This window comes from Parus major, chromosome 4 (assembly GCF_001522545.3).
Source record: "Parus major isolate Abel chromosome 4, Parus_major1.1, whole genome shotgun sequence".
Taxonomy (NCBI): Eukaryota; Metazoa; Chordata; class Aves; order Passeriformes; family Paridae; genus Parus; species Parus major.
The window spans coordinates 1,907,300-1,925,720 of record NC_031771.1 but is presented as its reverse complement, the minus strand read 5'-3'; the positions used below and the strand labels follow the sequence as shown (position 1 = coordinate 1,925,720).

Sequence of the window (18,421 nt, the reverse complement as noted above, 5' to 3'; positions counted from 1 at the left end):
AACATCCCAGCATTCCATAATCCACAATTCCACAAATTGGAATTGTGGATTATGGAATCCACATACACACACGCACACACACACTCTGATTTTGGATGCATACACTGGATTACAACACTTGGGTATTAAGGTATGAAAACCTGAAGTTTTGCAGGCTTTCATTTGCCCATCAACCCTATCTTGAGCTGAAATCCTTAATTTCTTAATTAACTTGTACACAAGAATTGGATGAATTAATGATTATGGAGTAATTTTTTGGGGGGGAGGAATATAAAAAGTACATGAAGTGAGCGATTAAAAATATACTCCAGCTAGCTGTGCTGGGTCAACAAATTCTGACTATCTGTTGAAAAATATTATTAATACTATTTTTATATATAATAATTATTAAATATTAATAATAATATATTTCATCACACAGGCAGGTTTTGTTAAATTGCAGGAAGTCAGTCAAAGCCCCTGCTGATCCCCAGTCAAGCATTTTCTGGAAGGGAGGATTTTAAAGCTGGAAGGGCTGACAGAGGGAGAACAGTGCTGAATTAAAAGCTAGCTCTCAACTCTCAGAATTCCTGATGGAGCAGAACCTCATCTCCCCCAGCTCTGTCTATAATTACATGGAATAAGTGTGATCCACTTATGAAAAGCACACAGCCTGGCATTAGGCATTCTGACATCACACCTTAGTGTTTGGTGAAGAATCCCAGCAAGGAGGCAGCTCAGCAGGGTTGATTTTCACATCTCAGAACTGGTTTGCAAACACCAGAGTCCCACCTACCCTTTCCCTGTGGCCATTGGAATGGAGAAGAGTTTCCTTCAAGACCCAAACATCGGCCCTCAGAAAATGACACAGATTTTTTTCATTAGGGATCCACCCCCCTTTATACTTTCCTTTTTTCATATAGACTCTTACACAACCAAGCACTTTTTTTTTTTCCTTTTCCTTTCCACCTCACCAAATTCCTATGAGCGTGCCAGCCTCGCCTGCACCTCGCACAGATGTGTTATGAATCTCTCTTTCCACACAGGATATTTTGATCCTTCCCCTCTCCTTTTCCCCATCCCGATCCCGTCCAAAATAGCACAGAGTCATAATCATAAATTCTCCTGTTCTGACCTGAAAGACCATTCTTTCAAGGACTATTTCTCTTGAAAAAGCTGTGACTAAGGAGAAGGGGTTTTTCAGCAAGGTTCATCCCTGCAGTGTGCCACGGGAGCTGAGGTCTGCTGGAAGCACCTTCCATAGGGAATCAGTACTTCTTTCCGTCCAGAGCCCAACTGCTCCCTCCTGACACTCAAGAACACTCAGATAAAACATAAAATTTCCAACTCCTATACACAAATTAATTCAAATAAATTGGCACATCATTGCTAGAACCTCATCACGATGTGTGAGTACCCAAAATGCCATTTATTTGTGGAATGACACTTCACCAAGCGTTTCATGCCCCCCTCAGGAGCACTCTCTCAATGAAGCTGCTCCTCAAATCCAAGGAATTTTCCTGTGGGAGGAGAGCTGCCAACTTTCCCTCTTTGGCGAGCAGGGTCCCATTCTTGCACCTCTCTCCATTTCCTGCCCAGTGTTGCTTTAATGAGCCCTCCAGTCTGGAGGAAAGCTAACAGAGACAGCGAGAAAAAGCATAATAATAAAAAGGAGAAGAACCTGAGCAGGGAGAAGCTTCAGGAAGAATTTTCCATTGAATATGCAATGGGCCTGACTAGAAATATGACAAAAAGGAGACAAAAGGAGGGAAACCAGCCCCAAGTGCTCAGTTTAGACACATCAAAGGACCTCTTCAGCTAAACAATAAATTTAATGACCTAAAATTACGAAGAAGAAATGCTTAGTCAGATACTAATACTAAATACAAATACTCAGTGTTGCAGAAAATGCAGCAAGAAATAGTCCCAGGCACCAAAAGCAATCAAGAGTACGATTTCCAACCCTGTCATCCAAAAATGCAGCCTTCATCTTGGACTCAACCCCTAACTAACACAAAGGCAAGCTTATCCCAGCTCTGGATCCCAGTTTGAGTGTGGTTGATAGTGGCTGAACATCCCACAGGAGGATGGCAGTGGGAATGATGTGACAGTGGCAGTCCAAGGTGAGAGAAAGGCTGTTCCCAATTAGGAGACAACAGAATCAAGCAGTGCAGCAGAAGAGAAGTGGCACAACAGCAAATAATACCAATTTTATAAAGTGTATCCAAGCATTAGTCACGGATAATAAGCCTCTCTTTCTCGCCACATGGAATTTCAGCCATTTCTCAAAATTCCACTGGCATAAATATAAAGGAAAAGCTCCAACCATAAACTGTCACTGAATGCTGTTGAACTCGGGCTCCTGCTTTTTTTTCCATGAATGCACTGAAAGTCAGCATTCCAAGAGCAACAAATGTCTCCAAGCCCAAGCTATTTCCCAACAGTCCATGGACCAAGAGAGTGTCCAAGATAACAGCAGAAATATGCACAAGGCCATTCTACCCAGATACCACATCCACAGAGGAAGGGGGTGTCCCAAAACCCCTGGCTGATCTGCACAAAGGGGGTCTTGGGTTGGGACAACAAACAGCTTCAAAAACCCAGCTGAGCACAAAGAGCACTTCACTGCTGACCTGAAAATCCTGAAAAACCACTAACATCCCAGTCGTGAGTGAGACAAAGAGTATCTGCTTGGGATTTGGCAAGTGTGATTTGGATAGAAGCTCTGCCACTGTGGAACAGCCACTTCCAAACTGTGGGCATCAACTTACCCACTTCTAGCTGGGGTAATAACCTGCAGTGTCTTTGAATATCCCACTCAAGCTGTAAATAGAATCATCATCCCAAATAAGCCTTCACAGAGGATGCTGAGAGCAGCTTGTGATGTCCCAAGTACCTAAAAATGTTTCACAGATGCTCTTGGTTCTCCAGTTCTGCTCTTGCACAGAAAAGCACAGCTTTCCAGTTTCTCCCTGGATTTCTAGCTCCTGCCTCAGCTTCCCTGGCATTGCAGACACAATCCTATCTTTTACCTGTGCCATCACCTGTGAGGTTCAGAAAAGGGATGTTAGATTCAATGCAGGGAGTTCTCTCTCTTTAAAGGAATAATAATTTCAAGTCTAATTTCTTAAAAGCTTTAAGAACAGAGACAGCTGGAGGCAGAGGACTCTGGATTTCCATGGAGCCTTACATCTGATGAACAGCTGTGAGTGAACCTGCGTGGCAAAGGCTCAGGAATACAAGTGCTCAGCTTTAAATCCTACAGATACAGACATGGAATGACCTGCAGGAGACATTGCTGACTTTGCTCCAGCACTTCCTCCCACAAATGCCACAGGTTTCTTCCTTACACGGGAACAAACATCCTAAATAAGTGTTATTAGAGGGCCTGATCAAGAAACAGGCATTTGGGCTTTAGTGCCTATTGAATTTCTCTGCTATCAGAAATTCTGTGTGAGCCTGGAGATGGAAAGAGAACACATCTGCTCACTGCAGTGCTGCTGAAACGTTCCTAATAAGCATGCAGATGTTTCCAAATGGAAGTGGATGGGATGCCCAGATGGCTTTCATTGTCCCACTTTTCCAAGCAGCCTGACAAGCTTCAGATGTAAAAAAAATAAATATGAATGATGATCCTGTCTGGCCAGCAAAAAAAATATATAAAATAAAAAAAAGAGCATGTTTGACAGAGAGCAAAGGAAGCAGATCTGAGGAGGCCAAAACTTCATCAGGCTTCCTCCAATTAAAGCAAGTGTGTAATCAACCCCCACAACACGGCACAGCGCTGTGGGAGCCCTCAAAGAACAGATACTTTTAACTGATTTATCTCCCCTTGTGCTCCCTATTAAAGATCACTGTTAACTAAAGGAAGACTGATTTGTACTTCTGGTAGTAAATGTTCTCTGCACCAGAAACTTGGAAGCTTTGAAGTGCTGGAAGTAATGAAATGATATTGTTACTTATTCTTGGCAGGGAAAACTCTGATTAAGGAAAGGGGCTCGAAACAAGAATCAACCCCATAAAAGCAAGTTGAAAAATACCATGAAAACACCAAAGCAGAGGCTCAAATGCATCACTTTGCAAATTCACCTGTGACCAGGAATAAAAAGAACAGGGAGCTGGCTTTGGGAGAACCTGAGCAGAACCCAGGGATATGGTAGCACCTTTTCAAGGACTGCTCAGGACAAACTATTTAAAACACTTCCCAAAATTATTTACATGGTTTTTGAATACTCACTGCCTGTTGGTTTGAACTGAGCTTTCAAAAAGTAAATAAATAAGGTAATAAATTATTTTGTGAGCTGGATTTTTATTGCTATCATAGATCTATGGAATACAGGGCTTTTGCTGAAAATCAGCAAAATCCATGATGCTACTAGTTATGTGATATCAATTAGTTACATGATATCAATTAGAGTTTCTTCATAAGCCACAGAGTAAAATGAGTCACCCTTCACTCTCAGGTGCTTCTCAGGAGTTTTCAAAACCAGTTTTGCCACAGATCAAATGAAAGCAAGAGACACACTTGGAATTGTTCTCAGTCTAGAAGCACCAGCTGAACTTTTCATGTCCAACAACATGGTTTTTAAGTAGTTTGAGATATTTGGATATTTGCTCTATGTTGTGAGGAAACATGGAAGATCAGAATGCAGTTTCACCATGGGTTGGCCCTGAGCTTCCTTTCTGCCCTAAGCAGGGGCAAAAAAACCCCACAAAAAATCTTCATCATCAAATCCCAGATGCTCAAACACAAAGGAAAATCTACATCCAGAAACAAAGGAAGAAAAAGACACTAACTTGTAGTTGGTTCCTAATTAGCTCCCTAACTTGGTTAGCAAGCCCAAGGCCTAAGAGAAAAGTAAATCACTATTTGGCACAGCAGCCTGCAACCATCCCCAGTGATTCTGCTCAAGCTACATTTAGAGCTCCTAAGAAACATCCTCAGCAGCTTCTTCTCTTCCCCCAGGTCCTCTTCTCCTGGGTTACAGACACCTTTTCCACTATCCCAGGTTGCTCCAGGCCCCATCCAGCCTGGCCTTGGACACTTCCAGGGACCCAGGGGTAGGCACAGCTTCTCTGGGCAGCCTGTGCCAGGGCCTGCCCACCCTCCCAGGGGAGAATTTCCTCCCCAAGTCCCATCTAACCCTGCCCTCTGCCAGTGGGTCCATGCTGCAGACTGCAGAAATCCCCAGCCACACAAACTTCCACTGTCTGCTTGCACCAGCCTTCTCAAATCTCACACCACCACTCCACAGCACTTGGAAACACGGTGCAGAAGGCAGGAGGGAACAGGGATTATGCTAAATTGGTCACCTCTTACAGCATTAACTTTGACATGAAACAGAGGAAACACATCCAAACCCTTCAGTGATGCTCAAGAGCAACCACAGACCCATCAGTGACTCTCTCACCCATCTGACTTCTGTAAATAATTAACAGAGTTACTTTAATACCTCTAACAGATCTATTGTCAAGGAGAGAAAAGCACAACTCCTGTTCCTCCTGGAAATTGTGACTTTATGTTCTCAGGAGCTATTAGTGAGGAGAATTGGAAAGGCAGAGCAGAGCTCTCCATTAAGAAAGCACAGAGTTCCTTTGATGGCCTTGCATCACCTCTTGCTGTTTCCAGAAGAGACTAAAAAAGCTCAGTTTGCACCATGTTTAACCCTGCAGCAGTCAAAAATTTATCACCTGAAAGATTTGAGGTATAACTAGGATTTTGCACAGTGTATTTGGAAGTTTTTATTCTAATTTGCAATAAACTGGTGGTGTTGATTTATTATTTCGTTGTCTGGAGGATTACAGAACACAATTATTTGGCAAGCAAATTGTTATTCAAACTCTGTGATTGAACATTTATGGCTACAGGACAGTCTTTCCTACAACAAGATAGCCCTTGATATCCAAATGTGCATTTCCACACATGCTCCCAACCCATCCCTCCATGGAGGATGCCTGAACCCAGCTTTCTCCAGGTGTCTAGGTCCACTCTTGGGCATCCTATGCAGAAATATGGGAGAAGAAGGAAAATCCTACCATTTCCAGCCACCTGATGGACAGAGCCTGTTGCCAGGAACAACAGGAAGGACAAACCTGTCCCCAGCAGGCACGTCACTAACTGCTGGGAGGCAGCAGGCTGCTTGTAGCCTGGGTGGGGAGGTAAAATGCCAAAGGAGACACCAGGGCACTCCTCCCACCTTTCCAGGGTCCTCAAACCTTTCCAGGGAATGTTTAGAAATAGGCCCTGCCAATAATGCTGCAGAGGAAGACACAGCAATGAAACGCTTCCCTTGGCTACTCCTAAAGTACAAGCCAGCTAAGCTCTCCATCCCTGCCTGGGTTCTCTTCCCAAACCACATGGTATTCGATGGAATCCAACACAGATTTCCCACAGGTCAGCCTCTCCCTGTCACCACACACGAGAAGTCAAGCTGAGACATCAATTCCCTCCTTTCCAGCTCTTAGGCTCACGCTTGTGTGACTTTTAATAACCTCCAGAACCCTGATTATCTGGCTGATCCTGCTCCATGTTATTGGAATACTCCAAAGAATGATTAGGCAAGGTATCCTGGAAAAAACCCACCCTGTTTTCTTAGCAAACAACAGCTGGGTCATGCTGTTACTCTGCAGTGTTTTACTATTGCATTTTGGAAAGATTGATGCACTTGTGTAACCCAGAAATGGATCTGAAGCAACTCAGTCCACCGGGAGCAACGTGAAGCGTGAGGCCGATGTTCTCACGTCAGGGATTTCCACGCGCATTCCTGTCAGCTCCAGCTGCCCAACTCTGTGTCATGCCACACACCAGGTGACTTTCCTTATCCTCTACACTATGTTTTGGAGGGATGAAGGGTATCTTGGTGTAATACATGAGGCAGAGCAAGAATTCCTCCAGGGTAACTCCCCGTGGACCCCACCAAAGGCAGGAGCACCCAAACTGCTCATTCAAAACACACCAGGTGTGTTTTCCTTCTCTGTCATAAGCCACCGATGCCAACACCTCATCCAGGTATTTTCAAAGATAAAAATGAAAGAGATTGAGCTCAGTTTGGATTCTTCAGCTGTTTCTAGAATCCTCTAATAAATTTATTGAGCATCAAACCCATTAAAAACCAGGCATCTCACAGTGGGGAAAAATGCTAAAACTGCAGAAAATTCAGGAGGAGAAAGCCCAGCAAGAGTCTTACAGTATGGAAATTACTCTTTTATGTTATGACACAAAGTGCTATGTTTTAGTGTATTTTCCCATGAAAAGCCTGCTGTAGAATACAGACTGATTAAACAAGGCTCTCTGCTCCCAGTGGAAGTGTCTCGGTGCTCTCACTTCGCTCCTAAATTTGTAGGATGCGCATGTGAAACACATGAACAAGCCTCAGCCCCCGCCAGCTGTGGGAGGATTCATTTCCTCTGGTTCCTGACCTCTAATTCACATCAACTCCCCCTGATAAGGCAGCTCTTCTGATTCTCACTCCCATATTCCCGGAGAGAGCCATCCTGCTCTGTGTGTCCCGGGCCATAAAAAGCACTTTTAACCATCTCACTGCACCTTTCTGATCAAACCCAGCAGTGGAAATGAGCCACTTCACATCCAAGCCAGGGACCTCAGTCCTACATGGACCACCCAAGGGTGATCCTCACCCTTGGTGAGATGTCTCTCCCAGATGACTTTGAGAATGTCATCTATAAACCAAACAGGCTCCTTCATATAGGACCAGCTGCTCACACAATATTTGAAAACCTCTCCTGTCTGTTAGCACCGCTGTTTATTGAAAGTTTTCTTCTTCCTATGCAATTTGGGGGCACAGGGAGTTTTTATTGGAAAATGGTATGAAGCCTTGGAATGGCCACAAGCTGAATGTACTGACCTGTCTCCATTTTTTCAATTTTCCCTTCATACAGATTTTTCTGTGTGTTTTACTACTCTGGCGCTGGATGCCTGCAGTTGGAACGAAGCCTTTGTTCTTGGTTTTATTTAAAAATCATTTTCCTTTGTTATTGCCAAGAACAGAAGACGACTTAAGCAGATGGATGTTCCTGCTCTCACCATCAGGCACAACCTCCCCGACACAGACACAGCGCATCCGTCACTTCACGGCACCTTCTGATCCACTCCTGCCCAAGCTTTTCTCTCTTGAAACAAAATTGTAAGTTTTTCCTCACTATAAAACTCTGTGTTTCCCTTTGCTTCCTATACATCCATCACCAACACTCCTGTTCTTTTTATACATACTGTGCTCTTCCTGATCTATTTGATTACTTCAGCAAACTGTTACCTGAAAAAAGAAGAAAAAACCCAATCCCAAACTATATTCAATGAAGAACTTAAGAGAATCCACTTCAGTTTCAATTGAAGAAGGCTAAATGAAAAGCAAAAGCTCCAGAAGTGCTGGACAAAGAACAGGATGTGCTTAGACAACGCAGGTTACTGCCATCAACACGAGTCATTTGTGGCCCTTTCCTGGGGGACTACAACAGAGCTGGAGAGAGACTTCTGACCAGGTGTTAGGAGGAAATTCTCTGCTGTGAGGCTTGTGAGGCCCTGGCAGAGGCTGCCCAAAGCAACTGCCCCATCTCTGGAAGTGTCCAAGGCCAGGGTAGATGGGCCCTGAAGCAAGTTGGGATAGTGGAAGGTGTCCCTGCCCATGGCAGGGACTGAGATGGTCCCTGAGGTCCCTTCCAACACTGCCCACGCTGGCATTCTGTGATTATACAGAAATGTCCATATGAACAGAGGGTGCTACACAACACCCTCATGTCATGACTCTACACTGAAACCATTTCCATCTTCCCCACTGTTCTGATGCACAAACTTGTGTGGTGGGCTGTGCAGCATCAAAAATATCCTCCACCAGAACACAGGTCATGAGAAATTCTGCTGAGAAAGAGTTCAGCCGCCCTCCGGCACGACAGTGTCCCTGAGAACCACGAGTGTGCCTGGGGAAGTGCAGAGGGAGGTCTCCCAAGCAGGCAATAGTCTTGCCATTCTTCTACCTTCTGTTCCAGGGCTTCATTCCCAGGCAACCAGGAGCAATTCCCAAATCATTTCTTCCTCCTACATGTTTCCCACCTGGGACAAAGACACTCGATGCCAGTGCCATGGCAACCCCATCAGACACACAAGCACTTGGGTTCTTTGGGGAAAATGAAAATTCTCAAAGGAAGCTGGGAGATAAAGGCTCCTACTCCTTGTTTCCCACTGTTAGGAAGTAATTACAAAAATACTTTCATCTCAAGTGCTTGCTGGGTGAATAGGTTGTCATTTAAAAAATACTATGGTGTGAAGAGGAGGATGAAATAGGAAAGCTCCGAGTACATTACCACGCTGTCTAAGTGCTAAGCTCAGGGCTGGCTGTCATCATTCCACCATTCAAAAGCACACAGATAAAATGAAAAATGAACAAACAGGAGCAAAGATAAATTGAATACTCAGTTATCAGCTCCAGCAGCATATGATCCAAACCCTGCCTGATGTCAGTTTGAGTGTTCCCACTGACTCCACTGGGCCTGGATCAGGCTTTTGTGTTTCTGAAACGCAGCTTGGGTTACATTTTGCCACACCCCTGAGCCAAAATCAGTAGAAGCTGTACAGAAGACCTCCTAGGAGCAAATTAGATTGTAAATTCTACAGGTTCTTTGCCTGTTTCTATTGCATCTTGAGCACTTTAAAGGAATAAGGTTAATGATTACATATTTCAGTGATGTTTCTCAGCTTATTGACAAGGAGAAGCTTCACTTCATCCCACCCAGACAGAATAATATAATTGTTGTACTCCCAAACCTCCCCAACTCAAGCTTGTCCTGAGAGCATTTCCTTCCATTCCTGAGAAAAAAGCTATTTTGGTGAGAAAATCATAAGGACTGCTTTAAATCATGTTTTAACACGACAGCCTCATACACTGCTCTATTTTTTTCAGCTCTGTCTGCACAGCTCACTCGCCCTCTTGTCCCTCAGACCCTTCACCTCCTTTGAAGACTTTGCCTTTGTTTCTTTCTGCCCTTAAGGGTAATTATTTTTTGATTTAAGAGACACTACTTGGGAGCAACACAACACAGACACTGACTACCTGCAGTCCTCAACTCAGATGAGAAGCACAGATGTTCAGTGTCTTTAGGATCAAGACTTAAATGACTGGGGAAGTTGAGCTTACAAATGTCATCCCAGGGCAATCTGACATGGAAAAGCTGTCAGGAGGCTGTCATGTGTATTTACACCCATGGAGACCTCTAGACACTGTCCTGCTCTGTGATATGATTCCCAGACCAGGCCTATCCAGATGCTCATCCCAGATGCTCAAAAACAAATGTCCAGTGTCACATCCCACTACATTTAAGTGTTTTTTCAATAGCTGGGATTTCCCAGCTTGCCTTCCACTCCAGAGAAGAGGAAGAGCTTCCTTTGCCCAGGGGAGCTGACTTGAGCTCAGCACTTCAAACCAGAAAATACCCTGTCTGATGGACATCACGAGGAGCAAGTAGGATTTTGGGTTAATAAAATGATTTTAAGGTTTGGTGGTCAAGACCTACTGCTTCCCTGCACTGCCCCACCTAGCAGAAGAAAGATCAGATTCCAAGGAATACAGTCAAACAAGATCCTATGAATCAGCAAATAGATTACCCAGGACATACAAACAGTCAATCCTGCCAAAAGCCAAAAATATTCCACATTTCCCTGATATCACTGAGTGAGAGCAGAGGCATTTTCTAAGCATAAAAGATACAGAACTAGCTACAATTACCTGGTACAAAAACAAACCCCAGATATTTAGGTCTATTTATATGCAAGAGATCCTAGTCACAGCAAAATGAGTGAAAGGACAGAGGTATAAAAAGGCAATAATTAATGAAGGAATCCTTCAAGGGGCCTAAACTGGGTGTGCACATGCACAAAGAGAAACAGGGCAGGATTTCCAGTCTGATTTCCTGAGTGTCCCATCTAGGGCTTCTAAAGAAACCAGTCTCTACACAAAGCAAATGATGAAAGCAGTACATTCCCTAAAGAGGCTGTCCAGAGCCACGGACACCACAGCCAGAAATCAGCACAGGGTTCTGCTCCAGGGTGGCAGGGCTGAACCCACACTATCCCACAGCTTGAGGCAGCCCAGTATCCTCCCCAGAACCCCAGAGTTCTGGTGGCCACTTCAAACAGCTCAGTGAAGCTTCATCAAAGAGACAGGCCTGAAGGAAACAGGCACAGAGAAGTGGGTGGGTGTGCTGACTTCCATGGATACACACCAGTCCATACCAGCACTGGGATCACTGCTGAAGCCTTGCTCTCGGCATGGCAGCTTTGCCACTCCCAACTCCCCCACTCATTCTGTCTGAGCAATGTCCAACCAACCCTGCAATGCTGTAAAATCCTGCAGGAATACCAGATGTCCTGTCAGACTGCAAGCTCCTTCCACACAGCTAGAGCTGGAAGCCTTCCTCTTAGAAAACTGACTTTTTGTAGGGAAAACACGACAGAGCGTGGCCTGTGTCACTGCCGAGGAAGGCTGTCACACTGTTTCCAGTTCTGTAACGACTTCATTGACAACAGCAATTTTAAGCACTTTTTTATCTTAAGGGCTGTTTGTTTGAGTCATCTGTCACTGAAAACTTGGATTCTTGTGTGTGCTGGCTGAACTCCCAAAGCGTGAGCAGACAGTGCCCGAGCACGCTGGGGGGGAACAAGGACAGAGGAGAAAGAGGAACGTGTTCATGGCATCAATATGCAGCTCACACACAGGTAACTCAACACTAGCAGCTGACAGACAACCCAAGCACTGCAAGCGTTTCCTCAGGCTCCACAGGCTTGGGCACCTTGCTTTAACCTTGCTCATGGGATCTTCAGGTTGGAAAAGCCCTCCAAGATGGAGTTCAGCTATTCCCCCAGCACTGCCAAGGCTACCACTAACCCGTGTCCCCAAGTGCCACATCTACACCATTTCTAAATGCCTCCATGGATGGTGACCCCTCCCCAGCCCTGAGCAGCCTGTGTCAGGGCTTGACAAGCTTTTCCATGAAGAAATTTTTCCTCATATCCAATCTAAACCTTGTTGGGGCACTAAAAGCCGAGCACCTCTTGTTCTGTGCACTGTAAGGAATTCTTTCATCTCCCAAACCCTTTCCAGTTCCAACAACACGGGAACACAATGTAAACACAGGAATGTGAGAAGGTGAAAGACACTGAAATAAAGGCAGAGCACTGACAGGTGCAGAGCTGCTCCTTCATCCTGAGCTCAGGGCCTCAGAACCCCTCAGCCTTCAATACACAGTGCCCTGACTTAAGAGAACCTGTGCAATATTAAAAAGACACACAAGCAAATGGATTAAACTACACCATGATAATTATTCACAGACATGGTAATTATTCTCAGATGGACCAACCACATTATCTCCAAGGCAGAGGGGAATTCTTGGATGTGACAAAATATACCTGATCAACACAACTGCCTTCAGACCGCTTTCAGGAGAAAAACAATAAACTGGCACAAATTTGCTGTTACTTAGAAAAAAACCAGGACCCAAACTTGAAAGAGGAGTTGCACAGCCTCACTGAAAAGCTTCCATAGGCTGGAATCACCTGGAATAGATGTGTAAGCAGCCCCCAGGGGGTACTGTACCTCCTGTGTGGACATCGGGGAGCGTGTCGGTGGGACGCTGCGCTACCGCCGACCGCCTGTACACCATGTGGATTCTTCCCTTCTCCTCTTCCATCTGCTTTCCTCTCTCCAAAGGCTCGATGAAGTACTCATCCTCATCAGTTCTTATCATTCCAGCCTGGTAAGGAAGAGACAAAACATGTCCATATGGCATTTTTAGAGCCTAAAGGCCCAGCTGGAGGCTCTAAAAACAAATACTGAGAGGGATGAAGCATAAAATACTGGGAATACTACTGTAACCCAAACTTTTCTTTATCCCCCCCCCAAAAAAACTGCACCAATAAAAAGAGCTTCAAGTTTTCCAAATGAATGAAGAGAAGCAGGTTATGCATCTTCAAGTGAATCCTCCCTGTAAACTGTAGTGCCAACCCAGTGTTTCTTTTCCCCCAGCTGGAGAGATGTCCAGGGAGGTGCAGGGAGCACGTATTTTTCACAGCTCCCTTGGAGAAAAGGCTGTGGTGGATTTTCAAGAAAAAAGTATGTAGTGGAATTTTTTTTTAATTTTTTTTTATTTTTTTCCACAAAAGCACATTGATGGTGCAATCCAGGAAAGCAGTCTCCAATCTTGGAATGCTATTAATTTTACTACTTTTTTCTTCTAAATTAACGACATTCAAAATTTCCATCCACTGAAGGAGGCAGGTTGGAATCTGTGCTACTGCAGAGTTCTCCAGAGCTGTCCTCAGGATTCTGTGAAAAAGGGAAGACAACAGGACCACCAAAATCCAAAAGTGGCCTTTGGGGCACAGTGGCTGGAATAAACCAGCCAGGCTGATTTAGCCAGGCTCAGGGATGAGCTCCTTGGCTTTGCTACAGACTGTGCCAGGGGAGAATCCAGAAGAAAGCTGCCCAAGGTTCCATCAGCACCCCAGCTGCATCTACCTTGCTCCCCAGTATCTGTCTAAATGACCTCTGAGCATTAATTCCTTTCATCCCTGCAGTTCTTCCTGCCCCCCTCGGTCCAGAGGGAATTCTACAGAGTTAGAGAGATGCAAGAGCAAGCGCTGCTGGAGTTGGTAATAAAGAGTATGTGGAAGAAATGCCAAACCCAGTCTGGCCCAGGCAGCCCACCTAGAAAGGCTTTCCCTCTTTCCCAGAAGACACCAAACCTTATATCCTTCACTGGACAATCCATGGATAAAGCAAAATCTGGAAAACACATTTTTTTGTTGGTTTTTTTTTTCCCCCCAAAATGTAAAAGATGCAGACAAGAATAAGGGAATAAGAAACAATATAAAGCCTTGAGAAAATAACCTAGAAGGGCAGGTTAAACGAAGGAATCACTTCCTGAGCCAAAATCAACATCATTTAAGGGGGAACATGACTCCCTATAAATATGCATGGGGTGTTTGTAGGGAAAGAGGAAAGAGCCCTTCATTCAGGGAGCACAACGGAGAGCTGTGAAGTGTCCATTAATGGCCACATTTACCTTCAGTATTAAACATGATGGGTGGGATTTCCAAAAGTATTTTAGGAAGTCAAATGCCCCCTTTTTTAGCGGTTTGCAGCACGGGTGAGGCAGTTAATTCCCAGGTGAGCTTTGGAAAGGCCACCCTCAACATGTCAGGAAGTTTGTTCAGCAGTCACACTGATGGCCATTATCAAGTGCTTCTAAAACTGATTCCCAGAGAGAAGGAAAGGCTTTGGGTTATTAAGCCCATCCTACCTTTCCGTGGTCAACACCAGCAGGTCAGAGGATGCTCTCACCTTCTGCTCCCAGCCTCCATCCCAAAACTCTGCTGGTACCTGTACTGTGAGCACCTTGTGTTTTGGTCTCTCAGAATCTCTCAGGTAATGCCCTAAGTGATGTTTTTAAACTGTCCTTAGTGCCTTTGTACTGCAAAGAAACAGTTTTTCAAACACTGGTGTGACACCCTGGGGAACCCAGGAGTTAATTAGCAGCTATTTCTCCTAAACCAGCTCTGAACAGTGAGAGGACAGATCTGCAAAGCTGCTTTAAGCAAATCAGCAACACAATATGGGAATTCAAGATGCACAGAGCTTCCCTGCATCTCTCTCTACATGAGAACCTTCATTGGTATTACAGACATCCCTTATCTGTCTCAGGATCTGCACATCCCTCTGTCATACACAGTAATTTGGAAACACCACATGCTGGCTCTTCACTGGGAAGGTTTGAAATAGGGAAGATGTAAGCTTAAAAAATTTTAACATCACGTTCAAGGCTCTACACTGATCTCCAAACAGAGCAGGCTGTCAATAAGTGGAAGCAGATTAATAAGCAGGTTGGAGCTTGCTCAGCAGCAGGAGGCTACATGAAGTGGTCATCCTTAGTAAGAGACAAGCAAGAAAAATATCAGGAATTAACACAGGGATCTAAGGATGCCAAAATTGCTTTCCCCTCCAGAAGGTGCTTCCACCTTGTGACCCTCCAGTCACACACACAGGCGCAAATACAGAGTAATAAAGCTGCACCGTGCTGCTGGAGTCTATCTAGAAGGGGAGCATGAGAAAATCACAGCTCTCACCAGGGTGAAGCAGGTGAAAGAGCCAGGCAGTTCCTTTCCAATCCAAGGACACTGAAGGACTCAGTGGGAAAAGGGAGAACTACCTGTGTCCTGTTTTATGGGAGAGACTGTGCTTGGGAGGATGGACCTGCTTCCCCCAAAGAACAGGATCAAGTCCAACACCTGCACCAACACAGGAAAACAGACAGGATCTGTACATCAAGAATTTCAAAGCCTGGAGACTTCTCCAAATGTTTTCTCTCCCCCCTTCCATTCTTCAAACCATGTGGTGGGGCAGAAGAAGCCTTTATTTGACCAAGAGAAGCCAAATATCCTTCACACTCATGAAGACCAACAGAGGTTTGATCTATCCAATCCAGAGGGACTCTGCCATGGTTTCAGCTCCCACCTGCATTTCCTACCAGCATCCAGAATGGACTCCCCCTGTTTCCCACACAGAATCATGGAACCATGGACTGGTTTGGGTCAGCAGGGACTGGAAAGACCAACTTCATCTATCCCCTGCCATGGGCAGGGACACTTTCCACTAGACCAGGTTGCTCCAAGCCCTGTCCAACATCTCCTCAAACACTTCCAGGGATGGGGCAGCCACAGCTTCTCTGGGCACCCTGTGCCAGGGCTTCATCACCCTCACAGGGAAGAATTTCTTCCTAATACCTAATCCAAACCTTTTGTCCTTCAGCTAAAGGCCATTGAATCTAAATTTCCACTCTGTGGAAGCTAAATGAATCAACCACCCCTCACACCTTAAAAATTAAATGCAGCAATACATATCTGGAATACACATGGAAAATGAGAGCTATCCCAAGAGTCAGAATCAGGATACCTGGATTAATTCTCACTCTGGGCCACACATTGATCATTCAGCTTGTAGCAAAAGCCTGACAAGGCTTTCCACATGTGAAAAGTTCAGTTCAGGAGGTTCCCAGTGACATCCCACATCCTTGATTTCTCCATCCACCAATGCCTGCACTGCAGCAAAGGACCCAGCAGCCAAACCAACACAAGGCTCTGCCTCCCAGAAAATGCTTTCTTCTTGCCATTCTATTGATGGAATTGGAAAATGTTTCCAGGGCTCTCCCTCCACTCCTTATCCCTCCTTTTTTTTCCCTGTTGGACAATCACAGGTGGCTGACAGCTCTATCCTGCCCTACCTAAATAGAAGCCCTATTGAAAAGCATCAAGAGCTCTGTGTTCCCTCAATTTAATATCCCAGCCCCGGCCCAGCAGACACTGCCTCCTGCCAAGACAAACACCTGGGACCTGGAACGGGGAGGGGGCAGGTTCTGGAGACAGCCCTCCAGTCTAAACTTCTTAAGGAGTCCATAGAAACATGCTTTTATAAAAGAGGTGCTGCCTTGCCTGAAAACACCCAATTCAGCCCCAAAACACTGCTACCTTTCACCCTCTCTGTTGGCTTAAGGTGGGTTCAGTTGGGTGACTGTGCAAAACCTGCGTCACACCTACCTGCTGCTCCACTTTCCAATCCAAAGGCAAAAAGCTTCTGGAGTTGCACCGAACACTGGTTGATTTATTGGAAGAAAAATAAAAGCAAAGAAGTATGTCTTGCCTGCAGCACGTTTCCCCTTGCCAGCCTCTCCCAAAACTGAGCCACAGTGGGTGCACACCGATTCCAAGGCTGTGCAGGCCCCAGGGTTGTACCTTCAGGTCCTTGCCTGGGTGTTATTTCCCGTGCCACAAGGGTTCCATATTTTGGCAAGAATCAACTGATTCTCTGGGTTTCCTTTCAAAAATCCTCTAGGAGCTTCTCAAGTTGCTGAGTTTGCCCATGATGCCACTCCTCAGTTTAAGCCTGTGCCTCACCATCCTCATGGGGAAGAATTCCTTCCCAAAATCCCAACAGCCAGCCCTCTGTCCATTGAAGGCAATCCCCCTCGTCCCAAGTCCCACCGTGCTCACACACCCCAAGAGCTCCCTGGGGCAGGGAAGGGGAAAGGCATCCAAGTGGACATACTTCCCTCCTTTCACATCTTCTGCATGTTAAAGCATTTATGGCCTCGACATACTTGGCTTATATAAAAGCACTGCACATTAAAGGAATGCTGGCAAAAAGCGATATCGCAGCACTGCGCGCGTTTTGGAGAAACAGATGTGACTGATCCAGTTGCTGGGTGCCTACAGAGGAGGTTTGCAGATGGAATTCCTCCTCCTCCATGGATGGGCCTCCAGTCCCCACTGAGGGGTCTGGGCTTTGGGAAAACACCAGGGTTTTGGGGTAAAACATCCCCATTTCCTAACCCTCCAGCTCCAGCACCCTTGGAGCGATTCCCAGAGGAGCAAGAGGAAATTCCACAGCTCATTTTCCCTCTCTGGAAGAGCAGTGTGGTTGTGAAGAACAATGGCCATGCACCTCAGCAAGAGCTCCTTAATTATTTAATTATTATTTTAATTAATAATAATATAATATTATTATATTTATATATTTAGTATTTAATATAAATATTAATTATTTATAAAAATTAATAATTAAAGCAAGAGCTCCTGTATCATTTTAGGCTCCATCCTTGAAGGATGCTGAACACAGGCAGCAGAGAGATTTGAGATTTTTCTTCCAGAAGTGAGATCACATTTCTTTAGTAACATTAAACCCATTTTTGAATCTTATCAAAGATTCAGAGCACGCTGCTCGAGTCTCACAGCCACCTGAGTTATTAACCCAGCACCAGTTTGTGACCAATCATTAACACCAGATTTTTCAATCAAAACAAAAACCTTCTGCAGCTACCAAGAGAAGTCAGAGAAGTCTTGTTTGTTCAGATAAGAACAAATAAGAGAAACAGGATGAAAACACAGCAACGTTTAATATCCTCTTCCAAACCATGGGCAACTCTTAGAAGGCTCTTAGACAAGCTCCTACTGAAATACTGGAAATCATCTGCCCAGAGGAATTGAAGTCTCTCAACACACTAATTGATACCACTTAATGGAGCAAAAGGCATTTGCAAGAGCCATCAAATTAACCAGGATCCTGTTGAATTTGCACTGAAGAAAAGAAAATGTCAACATTTACTAGGTCACTGCACTGGACTGGAATTAAGTTTTTTAGTCTCCTCTATAAACATCCTTAAGAAAATTCCTTTATGCTGAAATTGCTCATGCTTGGTTTTGATCCAAGTGCTGGGTTTTCCTTTTTCTCCCCTCTCAGAAAATCTAAGAAAACTCAATGGAAGTCCTTAAGAGTTACACGAAAGCACAGAGCAAAAACAAACTTCGATTTTATGTGGAAAAATACAATCTCTATTTTTTGTTCTTGGAAAAGCCACCGGGACTCATTTCAACAGCAAACTGCCA

The 18,421-nt window shown here is 44.9% G+C and overlaps 1 protein-coding gene across 1 annotated transcript in view; it reads right to left on the bottom strand.

The window, feature by feature from the left end:
- The window catches only part of ADAMTS3 (ADAM metallopeptidase with thrombospondin type 1 motif 3), a 56,689-nt gene that overhangs the window by 23,467 nt on the left and 14,801 nt on the right, over nt 1–18,421 (bottom strand). Inside the window, exon 4 of the mRNA XM_015623885.2 lies at nt 12,582–12,738. Coding sequence (XP_015479371.1) covers nt 12,582–12,738 — 157 coding nt within the window. The remainder of the gene's footprint in view (nt 1–12,581; nt 12,739–18,421) is intronic.